The 18,817-nt window shown below is 38.5% G+C and overlaps 1 protein-coding gene across 3 annotated transcripts in view; it reads right to left on the bottom strand.

Annotated features, from left to right (window-relative positions):
• Positions 1-18,817, bottom strand: part of VWA8 (von Willebrand factor A domain containing 8) — a 442,846-nt gene that overhangs the window by 50,827 nt on the left and 373,202 nt on the right. For all 3 annotated transcript variants that reach the window (XM_069068654.1, XM_069068653.1, XM_069068655.1), the window contains exons 38-39: positions 7,340-7,448; positions 4,182-4,338 (exon numbers count right to left, since the gene is read on the bottom strand). In XM_069068654.1, coding sequence (XP_068924755.1) covers positions 4,182-4,338; positions 7,340-7,448 — 266 coding nt within the window. The remainder of the gene's footprint in view (positions 1-4,181; positions 4,339-7,339; positions 7,449-18,817) is intronic.

Consider the following 18,817-nt stretch of genomic DNA (forward strand, 5'->3'; position numbering starts at 1 on the left):
TCATCCTATGTCTTCTAGTCATCTTTCTACATTCCTCTTCCTGGTCCTGGCTAAACTCCTGAGAAAGTCACCTACATTGGTGCCTCCACCTGACTCCAAATTCTGCAGTCTGGTTTCTGACCTCACCATACTATAGGTGTGGCTCTCTCCAATGTTCCCATGATCTCTCCATTGCCCAATCCAATGGCCATTTCACAATCTTCTTTCTTCTTGACCTCTTTTTGGAACCTAACATGGTTGATCACCCTTTTCTCCCAGACACTCTCTTTAGGTGGCAGTAACACAGCTCTTTAGGTTCTCCTCTGACCTGTGTCTGACTGCCCCTCTCAATCTCATTTGCAGGATCTTCCTCCAGGGTGTGCCCTCTACCTAGGTGTGTCCTCTAAGGTTCTGTCCTGAGACCACTTCTCTTCTTCTCTACTGTCTCATTTGGTGACCTTATCACTATCGAGGAGTTCATTTATCAGCTCTATGCAGATGATTCTTAGGATGATTTAGCTGGCCCTAGCCTCTTTTCTGACTGAGCTCTAGTACCATATCACTCACTGCCTTTTGGACATCTCAAACTGGATATACCATAATCGTGTCAAACCCAACATGTCTAAAACATAACTTAACATCTTTTTCCCAAACCTTCTTATCTTCCCAGCTTCCTCATAACTGTTATGGGTGCCACCATTTTCCAAGCAATCCTGGCTCAAAGCCTTGGAATCATCCTTGATTTCTTCTCACAATGAAACAACATATAGAATATGTAAAAATTATCGGCACAGTGACTCACATAAAGTTGGCAACTGATAAACGCTTACTGACTGCTGACTAACAACAGATGCTTAATAAATGCTTGTTAATTGAATGGTAGGCTGTCAATGGACAATGGATTGAATCCAGAATCAAACAGGAAGATGAGAATAAGGTAAACTGGCTTCAGGAAAAGGGAAGTTTCCTTTAAAGACCCCAAACTTCTTCTTGAACCAATTGCTCAGCTTTTTAATAGAACTATTCTGCTGGTGTCATACGGCCATAAGTCATGGGACTTTAGCCTTTGAAGAATTAAAAAAATGACTTGTTCAGAGAGAACTAGAGAGACATCTGTGTATGTGTGTGTGTGTGTGTGTGTGTGTGTGTTGGCAAACTGCCACACAGAATAAAAGAACAACAAAGAAGAATCAGAGGAGAAGATGTCATCCAAGAAGTATTTCAGCAAAAAAGAAGAGAGACTGGTTATGGGGTAAGCATGAGGGGCAAGGGAAGGATAACTTGTGTACTCCACAGATATATTCACAACATGAGGAGAAAAGGAGGAAGGTGCTCAGTATGTTGGAAGGACTCCACGTGGTGAGCATATGGGAAGACATGAACAAGAGATGTACAGGGCTGGGCCACCAGGGAGGAGTTGGTATCTAAAGCACTGGAGGGAACATCCAAAGTGATGACATTGCAAAATAATTTGAGTATTTCATAGAATCACAAAATGCAAGAGTTGAAAATGACATTAGTGGACATCTAGTGAAACCACATACAAAAGAAGCCCACCCTAACATAATGACAAGTGACTGTGTTTTATTCAATAGTTTCATGTTCATTGTTATTAATCTGGAGGGTAATGGAACATTTTCTTCTCTCTAAAAATTTCTCTAAATTGAGCTAACAACCCCTCCCCCCAACAAAACTGAGGTGGCCCTCTCTTTATTTTTCTCCTCGTGGGTAAGTGGCCAGAAAGGTTTCTCTTCCTTGACTTATAAAAAAGAATGGGTTTGTGTATCTACCCCCAACTACTCTGTGAAGGTACCTCCCACATCTTCTATTACCCTCACAGTCAACCATGGCATACTCAGCTTTCTAGCAAATCAGGCATATTTGCCTATCTACACCTGCAATAATCCCAATCAGAAAACTACTGGTTAATTTATTTAAGCCTATCAAAACTATTTAGTAGAAGTGGGGAAATGAGGGGCAGCTAGGCAGTGCAGTGAATAGAGCACTGGCCCTGGAGTCAGGAGGACCCAAGTTCAAATCTGGCCTCAGACACGACACAACACACACACACACACACACGCTGTGGGACCTTGGGCAAGTCACTTAACACCAACTGCCCTACCTTCCCCCCTCTGAAAAGCAAAAAAAAAAAAGGGGGGGGGGAAATGAGGGAAGGAGAGATGAACGAGGGCTAGTTTCTAATACTCTTTCTAATTGTTGATTACTTTTTCTAAGCTGAGTCACATTTTATAAAAAAGTGAAACAGCATTTTAATAATAACAATATCGCTGTATTTCTGTAACCCTTTTTTTCTAAAGGGCTTTAAATGCATTCATCTCTAAAATATCACAAGTCTTTTATTGTCCCTAGGAAACTCAAGCACAGGAGGTTAAATGACTTGCTCGAAGTTATGAACAAGAGGCAAAGCTAAGGCCAGAATTCTGGCCTCTTGACTCTCTTCTTCTGTCTAATGACTGGTGGGGGGTTACCGGAGCTACAGCCTTTCCTGAGGGATTGGCAGGAGGGGTCTGCACGTATGTCCCTATTGTTCTGTGCTATTTATTTACAGGATGTATAAGTACATGATGCCAGATGTCCAGAGTGGGAGGAATTCACTCATTCTTGCCTACTCAAATTTGTTCCACTTTCAATGTGCACAAACCCTTCAAATGAGCTACAAATAAGGGAAACTGCTGCCCAAATCACCTGCAAAGTACCCAGTTCCAGTATTTCCTGAGGGAGAAATTGTTTCACATTTTTCATTTTGGCTGAAAAGTTAACTTGGTATTCTAGTTAAAGCATGAAAATTAATCTCATGAGACAGAAAGAGAACTAGTGGTTAAATGAATGACACAGTAGACAGAGAGGAGGCCTTACAGTAAGGAAGCCCTGGATCTGCCCTCTGACCGACACCAGCTGCGAGATCCTGGTCACTTCTCCCAGCCATCATCCTGAGAATATACATTTAGAGCAGTTGCAGGACTGCACTGAAAGAGGAAGCTTCCCCTTCCAGGACTTCCCTATACTGATGAAATCATAGATTGGTTTAAAAAAAATTGGCTCTAACTTGCCAGTCAAGGTGATCTTCTCTGCCCAGCTCTCACAGTGTGGGCCTGCCTCTCAATTCAAGCTTGTTTCCTCCTGCTCCTAGACAGAAGCACACACAGAGAGCAAGCTTGGGCATTCTGGCCCCCGGGGCCACATTCTATGCACGTCTATGCTCCTCAGACAAGTGCTCTCCATTGTGTCCAGTCAGTCACCTTCCTGCTACCATAGTCTCAATCTTCTTTCCCACCTCTGGGTCTTTGCTGTTCTTCCTACTTGGAGTGTCCTTCTTCCCTTCGACCTCATTCCTAGCCATTCTTCAAAGCTCACTTCAACTCTCAGGTCCTTTCAGAAGTTTTCCCTGACTAGCTTATACTCATATCTCTGCCTTCCTTGAACTTGTAAAGTACTTAGAATCAGAACCAAACAATCTAGCACCAAATTTACTCGCTAGCTATTTAATGTACGTTCATTTACTTCCCCAACCAGACTGTGAGCCTTTAGAAGGTAAGGCCAAGTTTCATCATTTTTGGCATTCCCCACACAGTGGTAAGATCTGAATTCAGAAAAGGACAGAATCCAAGCTCTTTGACTTTTTATCTATAGAACTCTGAGAAACTCATCTGCCATCTCAGACCTTCAGGGGAGCTGAGCTTCCTCATCTCAAAAATAAAGAGGATGGACTAGATGGCCTGTAATGTAGCTTTAAGTCCCAAGGCTGTTTTTGACAACAGCCTGTCTAAGGCAGGCAGTGCAAGTGGATGGCTCTCATTTTACAAATAAGGAAATTAAGGCTCAGAAAGCTGCCTACATTCACAAAGTAAGTGCTAATTCAGGATTTGAACTCAGGGCTCCTGATTCTTTCCTTCTGCTTCTATTTTTCAGCAATCTATATTTTTTTCTTTTTGTGGGGGCATTACAGGGGTACACAAACTAAAGGGAGTGCTGACTTTAAATACCTTCTATTAGCCTACACCCACAGGGCAGGTTGGGCAGTTGAGCTTTTCAGCTTATTTACCAAAGTGCCACATGGAATAGTTTGTCAGGGAAATTGATAGTGTGTATATTCCACCCATGGTATTCCAAAACAATGAATGCTAACTTCTGCTATTCAAGAAACAGAACACTTCTACTGTGTATAAAGATTGACTAAGGACCTTTGTTGAAAAGCCTTTTGGCCCATCTCTCTTGCAGCCCTCTTCACTTCTTCAGGGACGGCATCTTTTTCTGCTTGAGACACCTGGTACACAGTATGGCCTGCATCCAACCGGTATGGTCCTCCTTTGCCACCCAGACCAGCAGTGTCTCTGCCCCCTGGAGAAAAAAACATGGAAATCAGAATGGTAAGTTTGCTCTTGCCCCAGACAAAAAGTTATCAGCCCCTTCAAAAATGTGTCGCACCTTTAAAATATGACAATAGAATTACAATAATATAATTAATGTTAATCAAATTAAAATACAAGTTAGCTAAAATACAATTAAACATAATTTTATTTTTGGAGAGTAAAGACTATCCTTCTCACTCTTTTCCATTTCTCCAAATCCTAGCTTTTAAGGTCCATGAAGCCTTTCTTAGTCACATTTCTCCAAATTTCAACAGCATTTAATTTCCATACCACACACCTGGCACTGATATGCTGCCTTGTGTGATTGGTATGTAACAAATAATGCATATTTGCATTAATAATAATGATATACAGCTAACATTTGCTTTAAGTACTGCAAAAACATTTTACATTTGATCTTATTTGAGCCTTACAACAACCCTGAAGTAGAAGCTACTATTACACCCATTTTATAGAAGAAGAAACTGGGCCCCAAAGAGGTTAAATGACTACGCAGGGTCACATATTTTGTTCAAGTGCAGGCAGATTCCATTGTGATTAATAAAATTCAAATTAGTTTAAAGGCAAAAAACAAAGAAACCCAAATACTCAAAAAATACTTGACAGATATTATCTTATTCCTCTTTACAATACTTTGTGGGTAAGTATAATATAGATAATATTTCCATTATATCATTAGAGAAAACACTGATGTATAAAGGTCTTAACCTGACTTGCCTAGGTCACAGGTCATCCAATGGCAAAGCTGGATCTTCTGACTCTTAGCCTATAGTATCATCCACAAGGCAAACATGTTTAGTGAATTACTAGCTTTAAAATTTTTCTCCTAACACATCTGCACAATCAATTTATTATTATATAAAAGCTAGCAAACTTCAGGGAAATGTCCAAAGGGCATTTTTTTCACTCACACACCTACATAATACTTTGAACCTAAGAATTATAGAGGGGATCTCAGTTCAATTTCTACTAAACAAGACTCACTTCTGCAAGATTTCCAAAGTAATGTGGTCATCTAACTTCTGTTTGAAAACTTGCTCCAATAAGGAACCCTCTTTCTACAATGCAGTCCATTGTACTTTTGGGGGACTTTGTTAGGAATGCTCCCAATTTGTCTTTCTTTTTTTTTCTAAAGCAATTGGGGTTAAGTAACTTGCTCAAGGTTACACGGCCAGGTGTTTCTGGGTGGGTGCTAAGTGTCTGATCCCGGATTCAATCCCAGGTCATCCCAACTCTAGGGCCAGTGCTTTTACTCACTGCGCCATCTGGCCGCCCCTCAATTTGTCTTTCTGCAACTTCTAACCCTTAATGCCAGTTTGCCTTTAGGATCTATGCAAAACAAGTTTAATATTTCTTCCACAAGACAATCGTTCAAATATCTAAAGGCAGATACAATCTCAGTTCTTTCTTCTATATTCTTTTCTCCAGTTCCTGAGGGAGTCCAATGTTTAAAGAACTACAGTATGCTATAATCTCTTCTAAGTGAAGGTATTTAAAGACTGCTCTGCTCTGCCTTTTAGTCTCTGTTTCTTGAAATGTTTTCCTTTCCAAAAATAATTTATTCATAGGTATATTAAGATGATGAGTGAGACTGGGATTATCTCTGGGACTGGAGAAAGGATCCATAGTTATTTTGAGATGCTATGACCGATGGTTTAGATGTGGATCACAGGATACATCGGGAACATCAATATTTCCTGGTGGTAGGGGCGGAGGAGGTGAGAAGAGTGATTTTTCTGTGACCTATGACTCATGTAGTTTTGGGTGGAGAGCATAACACACCCAGTTCTCTAGGTCCCTTGACAGCTGGTACAAATTACAAATTTCTCACTCTCTGGAAATGTAGACTCCTTGAGGGCAGGGATTATTGCTTTTTTGTCTATCTATCCACTTTGAAGGCACAAAATAGGGGCTTAATAAATGCCTCTTGAATTGGACTGAACTTTTGGGGCTCTTCTTACATAAGCAAAGGCAGTAAGCATAGGAGATTAATCCAAAAAAGCTGGGTCTGAGAAGTGAAAGGGCTATAGCAATGAAAAAGAAAGTGAAGAGTTTGTTAGGAAAGAGGTGAGGTCAAATCAGAAGATTCCTGGTGAGAAAGAAGAATGGCAGAAGAGAAAAACAGATTAAAGGAAAGAAGGTTTGTTAGAACAGAAAGGAAGAGCGGAGAGTCTCTACAAAAATATGGACTTGCTCATTACCCCCCTCCCCTTCCCCCAGGTAGGAGATCTAGAGGCCTCAGAAATGAACAGCTTTCCATAAAGATGAGAGGCTAGCTTGATTCTGGGAAACCTACATCTGTTCCACTCTCTTCTACAATGCATTCCATGTGGATTAAGTCTTGTCAGTTTGACACTAATTTTCATATTAAAGTACATTTCTAAAAATATCTCAGCTTTACTGCTGAAATTTCACAAACAGAGTAGGCATGATGTCCTCGGGCCTGCTAGATAGCACACTGTCCCAAGGTAGGGGCTCATTTCCTCTAAAGATGTCTAAGGCTAGAGGCAGTGTTCACTTGGACTGAGGGGAGGTGAAGGATGAATGGAGTGCTCACATTCCTCACAGACTGTGATAAGATCAGACAGTAAGCATACATTCTGGCTGTATTCCTGAGTCAGAGCAGATGGAGTAAGTACAGCTGCCACAGAGGAAGGAGGAAGAGAGTTGTGATGGGGAACAATGGACTGGCAAGGCACCCAAGAGGAAGGAATGGGCCAGAGCCATCAAACTCAAGCTGCAGCCATCATTCTTCCCTCACCTGGGCAACAGACAAACTCTACAATTTCTGGCACTCTGTCAGAAGTAAAAAGAGTCTGAGGGCAAGTAGAATGACAGTGTGGTCAGATTTCGTTATATGAAGCTAGAAAAGGAATTCTAGTCTTTGGATAGTCATGAGGTTTCAGAGATCACACGGAATTTATAGAACTTGCACATTATAATATCTCCCCAGAGCGGTGAATACCAACCTGTGCCACCAGCCCAAGTATTGCCTCCCACATGGGGTTCATTGTTTGGGTCCTCTTTTCCATGTTTAGGGGAGCTCACATCTTCATTGCTATCTCTGTCGATTGTTATCTAAAAAAATCAAAGGATTAGGACACTATTAGTATTCTTTTGTTCAATTGAATGTCAGGGGGAAAAAGTACTCCCTCAATGCTCAACTACTGTATAGAGTTAGAACTTTAGAGGGCTTCTAATTCAGATATAATTCATATTTTTAGTGTTATTGGCTTTCACATTATTTTAAAATTTTTAATTTATTTTTTAATTAACAAGCATTTATTTTTTTCTCTCCTACTCTTGTCAACTGAAAGGAAAACAAGAAAAACCAAAACCTCTAATGAGTATACATAATCAAGAAAAAATGTATATCTCATTCTGCATTCTGAATCTATCACCTCTCTGTTGGTAGGTGGGAAACATAGTTCAACACGGGTCCTTTGAAATTATGGAAAGTTACTGTATCAATCAGAGCATCAATCAAGAAGTCTTTAAAAGTTGTTGGTCTTTGCAATTTGTTATGGTAATAAATGGTTCTCCTACTTCTTTGCTCATTTCATTCTACATCAGTTAATAGAAGTTTTCCAAAGTTTCTCTGAAACTATCCCTTTCATAATTTTTTTTAAAGCAATTGGCGTTAAGTAACTTGCTCAAGGTTACACGGCCAGTTATTTCTGGGTGTGGTGCTGAGTATCTGAGCCCAGGATTCAATCCAGGTCATCCTGACACTGGAGCCGGTGCTCTTACTTGCTGAGCCACCTGGCCGCCCCTAAGCAATTGGGGTTAAGTAATTTGCTCAAGGTTACATGGCCAGGTGTTTCTGGGTGGGTGCTAAGTGTCTGAGCCCAGGATTCAATCACCAGGTCATGCCAACACTGGAGCTGGTGCTCCTACTCGCTGTGCTACCTGGCCGCCCCACCTTTCATAATTTCTTATGGAACAATAACATTTCATTACATTCATATAAATAATTTGTTCAGTCATTCCCCAGTTGATGGGCACCCCCTTAATTTTTAGCTCTTTGCTACAACAAAAAGAACTGCTATAAACATTTTTGTATGTGTGGTTCCTTTTTAGCTTTCTCTGATCTCTTTAAAGTATATGCCTGATTGTGGTATCACTGGGTCCAAAGGTAGGCAGAGTTTAGTAATTTTGGGGGAATAGTTTCAGATTGCTTTCCAGAATGGCTGGACCAATTCATAGCTGCACCAAGAGTGCATCAAAGTGCCTGTTTACCTGAAGTCCTTCCAACATACGTTTATTCTAATTTTTTGTCATCTTTATCAATCTAATGAGTATGACATCGAACCTTCTCAGAAATGTTTTAATTTGCATTTCTTTAATTATTAATGATTTGGAACACTTTTTCATAAGGCTATTGATAGCTTAGATTTTTTTTTCCCTTTGAGAAAAGTCTGTTCATATCTTTTGATATGAGAAATCAGCTTTCATGTTCTATTTAATTTGGAAGAACATCAATGAATCAAATGATGGAAACAAAACTGAAAGGAACACTGACTGTATAATAATGGTATGCTCTCAACTGAGATAATTGTACTATGTGATCACCCAAGGAATAAGAAACATAAAGAGAATAAATGGAACCTATATGGAAGCAGGAACTTTTAATACAATTTAAAAGTGGTTTCAATCACATGTCCTTGTTTCTCCTTCTATCTCTCTAAGGGTGGCTTAGTTATTCTTACTGTCTCTTCTTCTGCTTCCATAATATGGCTGTTCCCTAATGGTCTCTCTCTGATCCTCTTCTCTTTATGCTATACAGATACTACCTTGGCAATTTCATTCACTCTCTTGGCTCTAATTACTACCCTCTATGCAAATAACTCCTAAATCTATATCTCTAATTCCAACATCTTTTATGTCTTTCAGTCTCACATTTCCAACGATGCATAAGATGTTTCCACAAACAAGCCTGCACCAGCATCATAAACTCATCATGTCCAAAATGGAACTTGTCATTTTCCTTCCAAAGTTATTGCTACTTTTTACTTGACTCCCTCCATTTTTGGCAGCACCATTTGCCAGTCTTGTTCATAACCCTGAGATTATCTTTGCTTTTGTCCTTTCCCTTCTTTTCAAATCCATACCTGTCATCAAACTTTATGGAGTTTACCTCTATATCTCTCACATTTGTCTCCTTTTTTATTTCTAATTATCACCCAATTATAAGTCCTCTTTGACACTTGATTATACAACTATCTGAACTCTTTACAAGACTTCCCAAGCTAAGGAAGGTTTGAATTGAAATCCCATCACTTACTAGCTGTGTGACCCTAGGAAAGTCACTTTACCTCTGTTGCCTTAGTTTCCTCAACTGTAAAATGGAGATGATAATACAGCCCCTACCTCCCAGAGCTGCTGTGAGGATTAAATAATAAAAGTTTTATAAAATGCTTTGTAAATCTTAAATTGTTATATTAAGTGCTAGTTATTATTTTCACTTGAACACTCTAATTTGTAATGTTTGGTACAAGAATGAACAATTTGCACAAAGGGAGGAATTTTAAGCCTTTGAAATAAATTGGGTACTTATGACTGGATCTATAACCTACTTCTCCTATGTTCAAATACACTTTGTAATTTATGATAATCTAAACAGATAATATATAATTCATTGAGCTTTCCTCACAATAATGTCTATGGTAATGGCATGCTTTTGCCAGAATTTATATGATTATTCACAGTTCTGTCACATTTCTGTGGTCTGGACTTAACCATAGATAAGATTTCTATATAAATACTCTGCTTTTGAAAACTGTCACAGGAAAGGTAAAAATCCTTTCCCCCACCCACCTTTTAAAGACTGTCTATCAGTGAAGCAATGTTTTTGATGATTAAAATACATCCATTGTGGAACATGTGGCAACATTTCTGTAATAAACATTCAAGATATTCATTCCCAAATGCTTGTGGTCCCTTTCATATCTATCAGGTAAATAAATATCTTATTAGTCCACTGTATCACAATAACAAAAGAAATCACTTCAAGGGTTCTGGCCTGTTCACAACAACCAGGCTACTTCATCTTTAGGCATGGTTTTGAGGTTTGTTGTGTCCTGTATTTATTTGTTACTCCCTCAAACTCAGCACCTTTGCCACCCTGAGGCCAAAGCAAAAACAAAACAAAAAAAAGAATAGTCTGATGTTGGAATTCAATTTTGGACTGTTCATTATGAAAACATTAATGAATAAAGTTTGTTTTATGAAGTAATGGGCCTTTTTTTTAAACATCCAAAGTATTATCATTTTTCAAATTAGTCACATTTTGGAGATCATACACATTTTGATGAATTTATCATTGCTTAAAATATTTCTGGAATATCTCTTTTAAAAGTATTTTTAAAGACCTACTGCACATTTTTAAAAATATCTTCAATGGTAACAAAATGATGGGCAAAACCTACCCCTTTTCCTAACTTCGAGGACACTCTGTTTAGTTGCCTGGGTTTGCAATTTTGGAGTTACCCGCAACTTCTCATTATCTGTCACTCCACATATTTAATCAAATGCCAACTCTTACTGACTGTACCTCTATCGTTTCTCTTGCAGCTCTTCTTTTCTCTCCATTGACATGGCTGTCATGCTCATTCAGGCCCTCATCATCCCCTCTACTTCCCCATTGCTGCCTAATTATTCTTCCTATCTCTAATATCTCTTCCACACAGGTACCAGATTGAGATTATGAAAGCATAGGTATGACCATGTTACCACTCCTGTTCATTAAGCTACTATGGCTTCCTATTACCTCTAAGATCAAATTAAAAAAAAAGTCTTTGGCATTGAAAGTCATTCACAATGGCCCCAGCTTACCTTTCCACATTTATTACACATTATTCCTCTTCATGCACTCTATGAAATAAACAAATTGGCCTCCCTCATTCCTTATACATGGTATTCCATCTCCCTTGGCTGGGCATTTGCACAGGCTGTGCCCCTCCTTCAAAGCTCATTTCAAGTATTAGGCCTTTTCTAATCCCTAAAGTAGTCAGCACCTATCTTCCCACAAAAATTACTTTGTATTGACTTTGTATATATTTTCTATTAACTTATCTATGTAAATGGTGTTTCCCATGACAGAATGTAAGCCTAAGCTTCTTAGCAGAAACTCATTTTTGTCTGGACACAGCCCATGCTCAGTACACAGTAGGTGCTTTAAAAGGATTGTTGACGGACATATTCATCTTTTGAGGGTATTTTTTTTTTTGCAGGGGAGGAAGTCAGGGCAATTGGGTTTAAGTGACTTGCCCAAGGTCACATGGCTAGTAAGTGTTAACTGTTAAGCCTCCTCAGAGGAGGCTGGATTTGAACTCAGGTCCTCCTGACTCCAGGGCCAGTGCTCTATTCACTGTGGCCCCTAGGTTCCCCATTGTTTTTTGGGGGGGATTTTTGGGAAATAGGCAAAAGCTTTATCGTACCAAATAGGATAATTAAGGTCATGATAAACATCAGTAATGTGCTATTTTGCCAGTTTAGTTTAGGATTTACAGTGAACAAAAATACAGCCCCTCATTCCTTTTAAACTATGGATTTACTGATAGCATCAAATGATGGTATACTTGGATGAAAAAAAGATACTGAGACATTTTCTCTGCTTCCTGGCCACCCTGATTCTCAATCACATTCTGGTCTTGTGAAATGAAACTGTATACGCATATTGGCAACAAGGAAACTTGTCCTGTCTAGGACTATAGGCTGATTTGGAAAGGTTCAAAGTCATTAGGGCCAACAAAGTTATACATAGCTAACTAAAGTGGGCTGGAACCTTTAAAAAATACATCCACCTAGAATAAGCAGACCTAAGGTACCTCTGAATATGTCAATCATGTATTCAAAAGTTGGTAGAATTCCTTTGATATGAGGGACTGAATTTACTTGATCATCAAACATTCTCAATGCTTTTTGTCTATATGCACCTCCCCACTCCTTCCTCTTAAGGGGAAGAGGTCTAGCCTAATCAGCCTGAAGCAGTTATTGAGACTGGTTCTTTCTTCCCTCCTCCCTCCCTCCCTCCCTCCCTCCCTCCCTCCCTCCCTCCTTCCTTCCTTCCTTCCTTCCTTCCTTCCTTCCTTCCTTCCTTCCTTCCTTCCTTCCTTCCTTCCTTCCTTCCTTCCTTCCTTCCTTCCTTCCTTCCTTTCTTCTTCCTTCTTTCTCTCCCTCTACTCAGAAAATAATTCCCAAAGAGTTCCAAAAATATTTTAAGCAACAACTTATTTGAAGAACAATATTCATTTGGATGTATCAGTTTCGATATGTTTATTTTTTTTTTTAAAAGTAGACTATGCTTTATAGTCATACCTGAAAAGAAGGATTTCTAATGTTTTTTTTTCTAATAAGAAGACGTCATGTTCGCTGGACATATTTCACTAAACCCATTTATTTTGCCTTAAAATAGAAGATTACTAAGTCTGACTACTAAAAATGATAATACAGAATTGAATATAAATGACTGTTTAACAATAAACAGTCCCATCAAATTTTAAAGCAGACCCTCTATATTGATTCAAGTAATGTTACTGAAATTGCCTGGATACCTGTACCTGCCCATTTAGGACTCACGGTACAAACTGTATGTGAAATTTCTGGATAGAATGAAAAAGACAAGTCCTCTGCTATCTGCACTCCAAGACAGGCCATCTGTCTAAGAAATGGCCCCACTGGCACTACCACCAACATGGAAGCTAAACATCAACTCCTGATTCGGAGACTAAAAATATCCTAAATTTAGCAAAAGCTTAACAAAAGCACACAAAAATTAATTCCAGAGATATTTTCATTTAATGCAAAACACTCCTCAGGCTCCTCCCCTTCCCCCAATTTCCTCAAACATCAACACCAACACACCAGAAAACAAAGACTTAGGGTGTTTTTCCGATTGTGGCATTTTATGAATTCAATCATCCTCCCTCAGGGGACTATAATGCATTCTTCTAAATCACTGGAAGGAATATATTTGCCAAAGGGCTTTCATACCCACTTCAGCACATATCTCGCATAAAATGACAGTGATTCATAAAAGGTGCAAGGAAGGTTAGCATATATTTACCCAGGACTGATATTGGAACCAACACCAGAAAGTGTTTTAAATAATTTGTGTAAGCACGTTTGAGGGGAAAGAAGTGTGTTATACAATGCTACTGATTATTCAGAAAACTGATAAGTTTTTTTGAATTGCCATATAAATTTGGGGAGAAGCACTTGGAACTCATTTCCTGAGAGTGGTTGGTCCCATCTGGAAAGAGACCAAGAAAGCTATTCCTAGTACATAAGTGTAAAACTGCTGTATTCACTTAAAGTGATAAAAGAAGTTCTCCAAACCACGGACAATCTTGGGTTCAAAAACCTTTTAGACTCACATAGTATCACATGCCGAGACACTAAATGTGCTTCCCAGAGCAAGCCCACATTCACTTTTTTTTAGGTGAAGTGTGGTTTATACGGAACATTTGTTGCTTGCTTCTCTATGAATTCAAATGGGAAAAATATGGATCTTGTAAATTACAGCTCATAAAAATTTCCCTTATAATGAGGCAGGATAGAAAAATAGAAGGCAACAAAGGGAGCAGATGACTCACTGAATCCTGGAATTCCAACCAATGGTTCAAATAACTGCAGGCTTCACCTCAATCAAATTCAGGATTCATCAAGAAGATGATACACAAGATTCTGGCTGTAATCCTGATGGCTGAGTCAGATCATGGGGTATCAGCAACACAAATATACTGCTATTCATTGTCCAGCTGGATGCTTGGTGCAGAAAGTCTTAAGACAGATGGGCACTGTGAACCATTACCTAGCTTAAGAGTACTGCTTCCATCAAGGGAAAAAAACGCTTTGACCTTTTTTTCACTTAGAAATTGTCAATAAGAACTACCCATATGTATATAATGCCTTAAGGTCTGCAAAGAATTTTCCTCACAATGACAACTCTGTGAGGCAGGTAGTCCAAGTGTGAGTATCCTCTTTTTATAGATGAAGAGACCTGGGAGCTGAGAGGTTATACGATTTCCCTGGGATAACATAGTTAAAAAGTATGGGAGGTAGGATTTCAACCCCAGGCTCCTACCTACAAGTCCAGATCTCTGTCAGCTATGCTAAGCTGCTAAAGCAAGATCAACATGGGAATTCTACTAGTTCATATCAACCAGTTCTGATTACTGTCTTGAGTGGCATGCAATTGTGTTCTGAACATTTCTTGTTCTGGAAGACTTAAACTTTTATAAAAATAACATTACTATTACTACTACTACTACTACTACTACTACAACTACTACTACTACTACTATGTAAGGCCATATATGCAGTTTGTCTGGCTGCAGTATCTATATTCATGTTTGGCAGTCTATTTTGGCTTGGGCACATTACTTAATGAATTTTTAGCACTGCATTTTCATCTATTTATCCATATATATATTGCCACAAGACATCAAAGATGAATGAGATCCTAATAAGATGGAGGGAAATACACTGTTAGTAATTATAATTGTGAATGTGAATAGGATGAGCTCACCCATAAAACATAAGTAGATAGCAGAATGTATTAGAAGCCAGAATCCAACAACATGTTGTTTATAAGCGACATAATTTGAAATAAAAAGGCACAAACAGTTAAAACAAAGGACTGAAGTAGAATCTAATATATTTCAGCTAAAGTAAAAAAGACAGAAGTAGCAATCATGATCTCAGACAAAACAAAGGCAAAAATAGACCCAATTAAAAGAGATAATCAGGGAAACTATATTATGCTAAAAAGTACCATAGACAATGAAGTAATACCAAAAATTTTTACAGCAAAGTTTTCTGATAAAGACCTAATTTCTAAAACATTGACTGAGTATAGAAGTGAGTCAAATTTATAAAAATAAGAGCCATTTCCCAATTGATAAATGGTCAAAGGATACAAACAGCAACTATTCAAAAGCAAAAATCAAAATGATCTATAGTCAGATTAAAATATGCTCTAAATCATTACTGATTACAGAAATGCAAATTAAAACAACTCTGAGGTACCACCTCACACCTATCAGAAATGACAAACACTGGAGTAGATGAGGAAAAATAGGTACACTAATGAACTGCTGGTGAAATAGCAGTGAACTGGTCCAAACATTCTGGAGAACAATTTGGAACTCAGCCCAAAAGGGCTATAAAACTGTGCATACCCTTTGACCAGCAATATCATTATTAGGTCTGTATCCCAAAGAGACCAAATAAAAAGGAAAAGGACCTATATGTACAAAACTATTTATGACACCTCTTTTTGTGGTGGCAAAGAATTGGAAACTGAGGGGATGCCCTAAATGGCTAAACTAGTTGTGGTATGAATATAATGGAATACTATTGTGCTGTAAGAAATGATGAGGTGCAGTGATTTCAGAAAAAAAAAAACATGGCAAGAACAACACGAACTGTTGCATGAACTGGGAGGTCACTGTGTACAGTAACAGCAATGTTAAAATGATGATCAGCTGTGAAAGACTTAGCAATTCTGATCAATACAACAATCCAAAACAATTACAAAGGACTCAAGATAAAAAAATGCTATCCAACATCAGAGAACTGATGAACTCTGAATGCAAATGGAAGTATAATTTTCTCACTTTCTTTACTTTTCTTGCTTTCTAAAAAATATGGCTAGCATGGAAATGTTTTGCATGATTTCACATATATAATTGACATCAGATTGCTTGCCTTCTCAGTGAGTGTTTGAGGGAGTGGGAGGGAAGAAGAAATTTGGAACAAAAAATTAAAGAAAAGAATGTTTAAAAAAGAAATAATAAAATGTAAAAAAAGATGAATGAGATTCTAAAAATAAATACCCTGGTATGTCACCATTTGAAAAAAGAAGGGAGTATTGACTACTGAATATTATAATTAGAACTTAAGATACATCCCTTTCCCAGTTTTAGAGAAATCCTCAATAATTATGGGAAGATGAATTTGTTAAATCTGAGTAAAATTACCTAAAAGGGTTACAAAGAGGCAGATATAGTCCCTTATGAAGTGGCATTATGGGTTAAACACTGGCTGAAAATTCCTCCTATAGTTATACTGACACCTGAATGAACAAATCCCTGGGAATGCTTTTAATTGTTAAATTCAGTTTCCCTTTCTCAGTTGTCACCCTGCTTAATCTTTCAGTCAGACACATAGTAGGAGTTTAATAAACTTTTGATGATTGGTTGATTAATTGGTTATCTTCTTTCCACCTGGATATTCTCTATGGAGATACACATGGTACATGCTTCTCTGGATTTTCAGCTGCCTGTTGGACATCTATTTCCATCTGAATGGTACTTCAGATAACAATCAGGGTACCACTGGTACTTCAAACTCAATCTTATATGAACTGACTTCATCATCATCTTTCCCCCAAAACTTGACCCTATTTTTCTTAAAACCTTTGTCATGTTCTCTCTTCTTTATCTCACATATGCAATACTACAGTACTAAGTCTTCCTCTAATTACTGGACACCTGGAAGTAGCATATATTAACTCAAGATGGATACCAGAATATATTTTTATTTCCAAGGTGTTAGACTTAACATCTTTCTCTCTCCCTGTCTTTCCCTCTCTCTCTCCAAGACTCCCAGATACAAACATTAGATGTTTATAACCCATTTGATGTGGTTTTCATTAGCATTCGACCTGATTTTTATTAAAGTACAGCCCCTTATCCTAACTCTAGAATATATCATGATGATTCTTGTATTATTTCATCTTCTGATATTGTTTTCTGAAAAAGAAATGAATCTGGCCTATCTGTTGCTTTTATTGTTTAACCATGTTTGTTATGGGGGAAGATAAAAAGAGGGGTTAGGAGATGTGACAATGAATAAAATAAAATATTTATATATATTAAAAATAATTCATGGGATGACACTATCCTCTTTAATACTACATTATCAAAACACTAAAATACATACAATGGTTGATAAAATTAGGATATAAAGGATTTTGACAAACCATACTTCTCATTTCATGGTACTTCAAATAAGTTACTATGGTGTCATACATATATACATAGCAGATGTTCACTATATACATGTGTGTATAAACATATGGTATATATTATATACTTATACATGTAAAATAAATAAATTTATACTGACTTGCTCTGTATGTAGGAAAACCTATCTACATTCCATTATATTACCTGGTTGTGACTTTCCCAAGCTCTTGCTTCCTTCTTCTCTCCTGACCATATAAGGCAGAGTCCAACTCTTTAATTAGCTCAAATCTACCTCTTAGACTGATCAAATCCAAGTGCTCTACTCAAAAGGAAATAATGAAAATTGAGAGGCAGCTAGATGGCATAATGAATAGAGTTCTGGACTCTGATTTTGAAGACCAAGTTCTGATCCTGACTGAGATGGGCACTTGAGCAAGTCACTTAAAATATAAAATGAAAGGGCTCGACTTGAACATCACTCAGATGGATGTGTTAGAGGGAATGTTCACATCACTGAGATCAGAAATCCTTTGGAATATAGATCATTTTAGCTCCTGGCTCTGCAACATCTCTGATTTCTGCCCTTGTCTCAACCCCTGCTTCTAGTCCCCTCTCCTCACCCCCTGCTCAGGCTATTACTACAGCTGCACTTGGCCTCCTGCTCCTGGGCTTCTGTGTTTGTTCCCGGATCTCTCTCCTTAGCCCTGATGCCAGCTCACACACCTTCCACCGGTTTGCCACTTTGGGTTCTGTCCTGGTGATCTATGGGGAAGCTAACAGACTCTTCTGAATGATTGTGAGGAGCAGCACAATGTGACTGAACACCTCATTCATCGTACCCTTCACTCTAATCAGGGTTCACATTTCATGTGAATCTTTCTAAATGCTCTGTTTCGGTCACACCGGACTGTGAGCGGTTTGCTCATCTGCTACACTCTGTCTAGCTCTATGCATCTGGGCAGGCTGCTCCTCTTCTCATCCCTATCCCCTGCCACCCCCTCCCCCATGCCCGCTGGAATGCCCGGGTTCCACAACTCCACCACATGAAATCTCTTTGTTCCTTACAAATCCAATGTAAGTGCCACTTTTTCCATGAAGATTCTGCTGCTCTAAGTGTTCTTTTTTCTTCCCAAATTTTCACAGTTCATGGTTTCTCTTTTACCACAATCACATTTTGGCTTTGATCATACTTGTCTGTACACATCATATTCCATGCCTCCTCCCCTTTTCCCCCTATCCCTCAACTCCCCTCCCATTTGAATATAAGCTCTTTGAGAACAGGTTTGACATGATTCCTCATCTACATATACCCAGACTCCAACCTAATGCCCTGCACACAGTAAATGCTTAATAAGTCTTGTGGAATGGAATGGAATTATACATTTTTACATTTTCTACTCAAAATTGACCAGAGAAGCTGAAGAACAATTTTTAACATCTGGTTTTAGGACTCTGGGAATATGGAATATGATA

The sequence above is a fragment of the Petaurus breviceps genome, unplaced genomic scaffold (genome assembly GCF_028583685.1).
Source record: "Petaurus breviceps papuanus isolate PSGF00001 unplaced genomic scaffold, PetGlider_PUasm1.0 90769, whole genome shotgun sequence".
Lineage (NCBI taxonomy): Eukaryota > Metazoa > Chordata > Mammalia > Diprotodontia > Petauridae > Petaurus > Petaurus breviceps.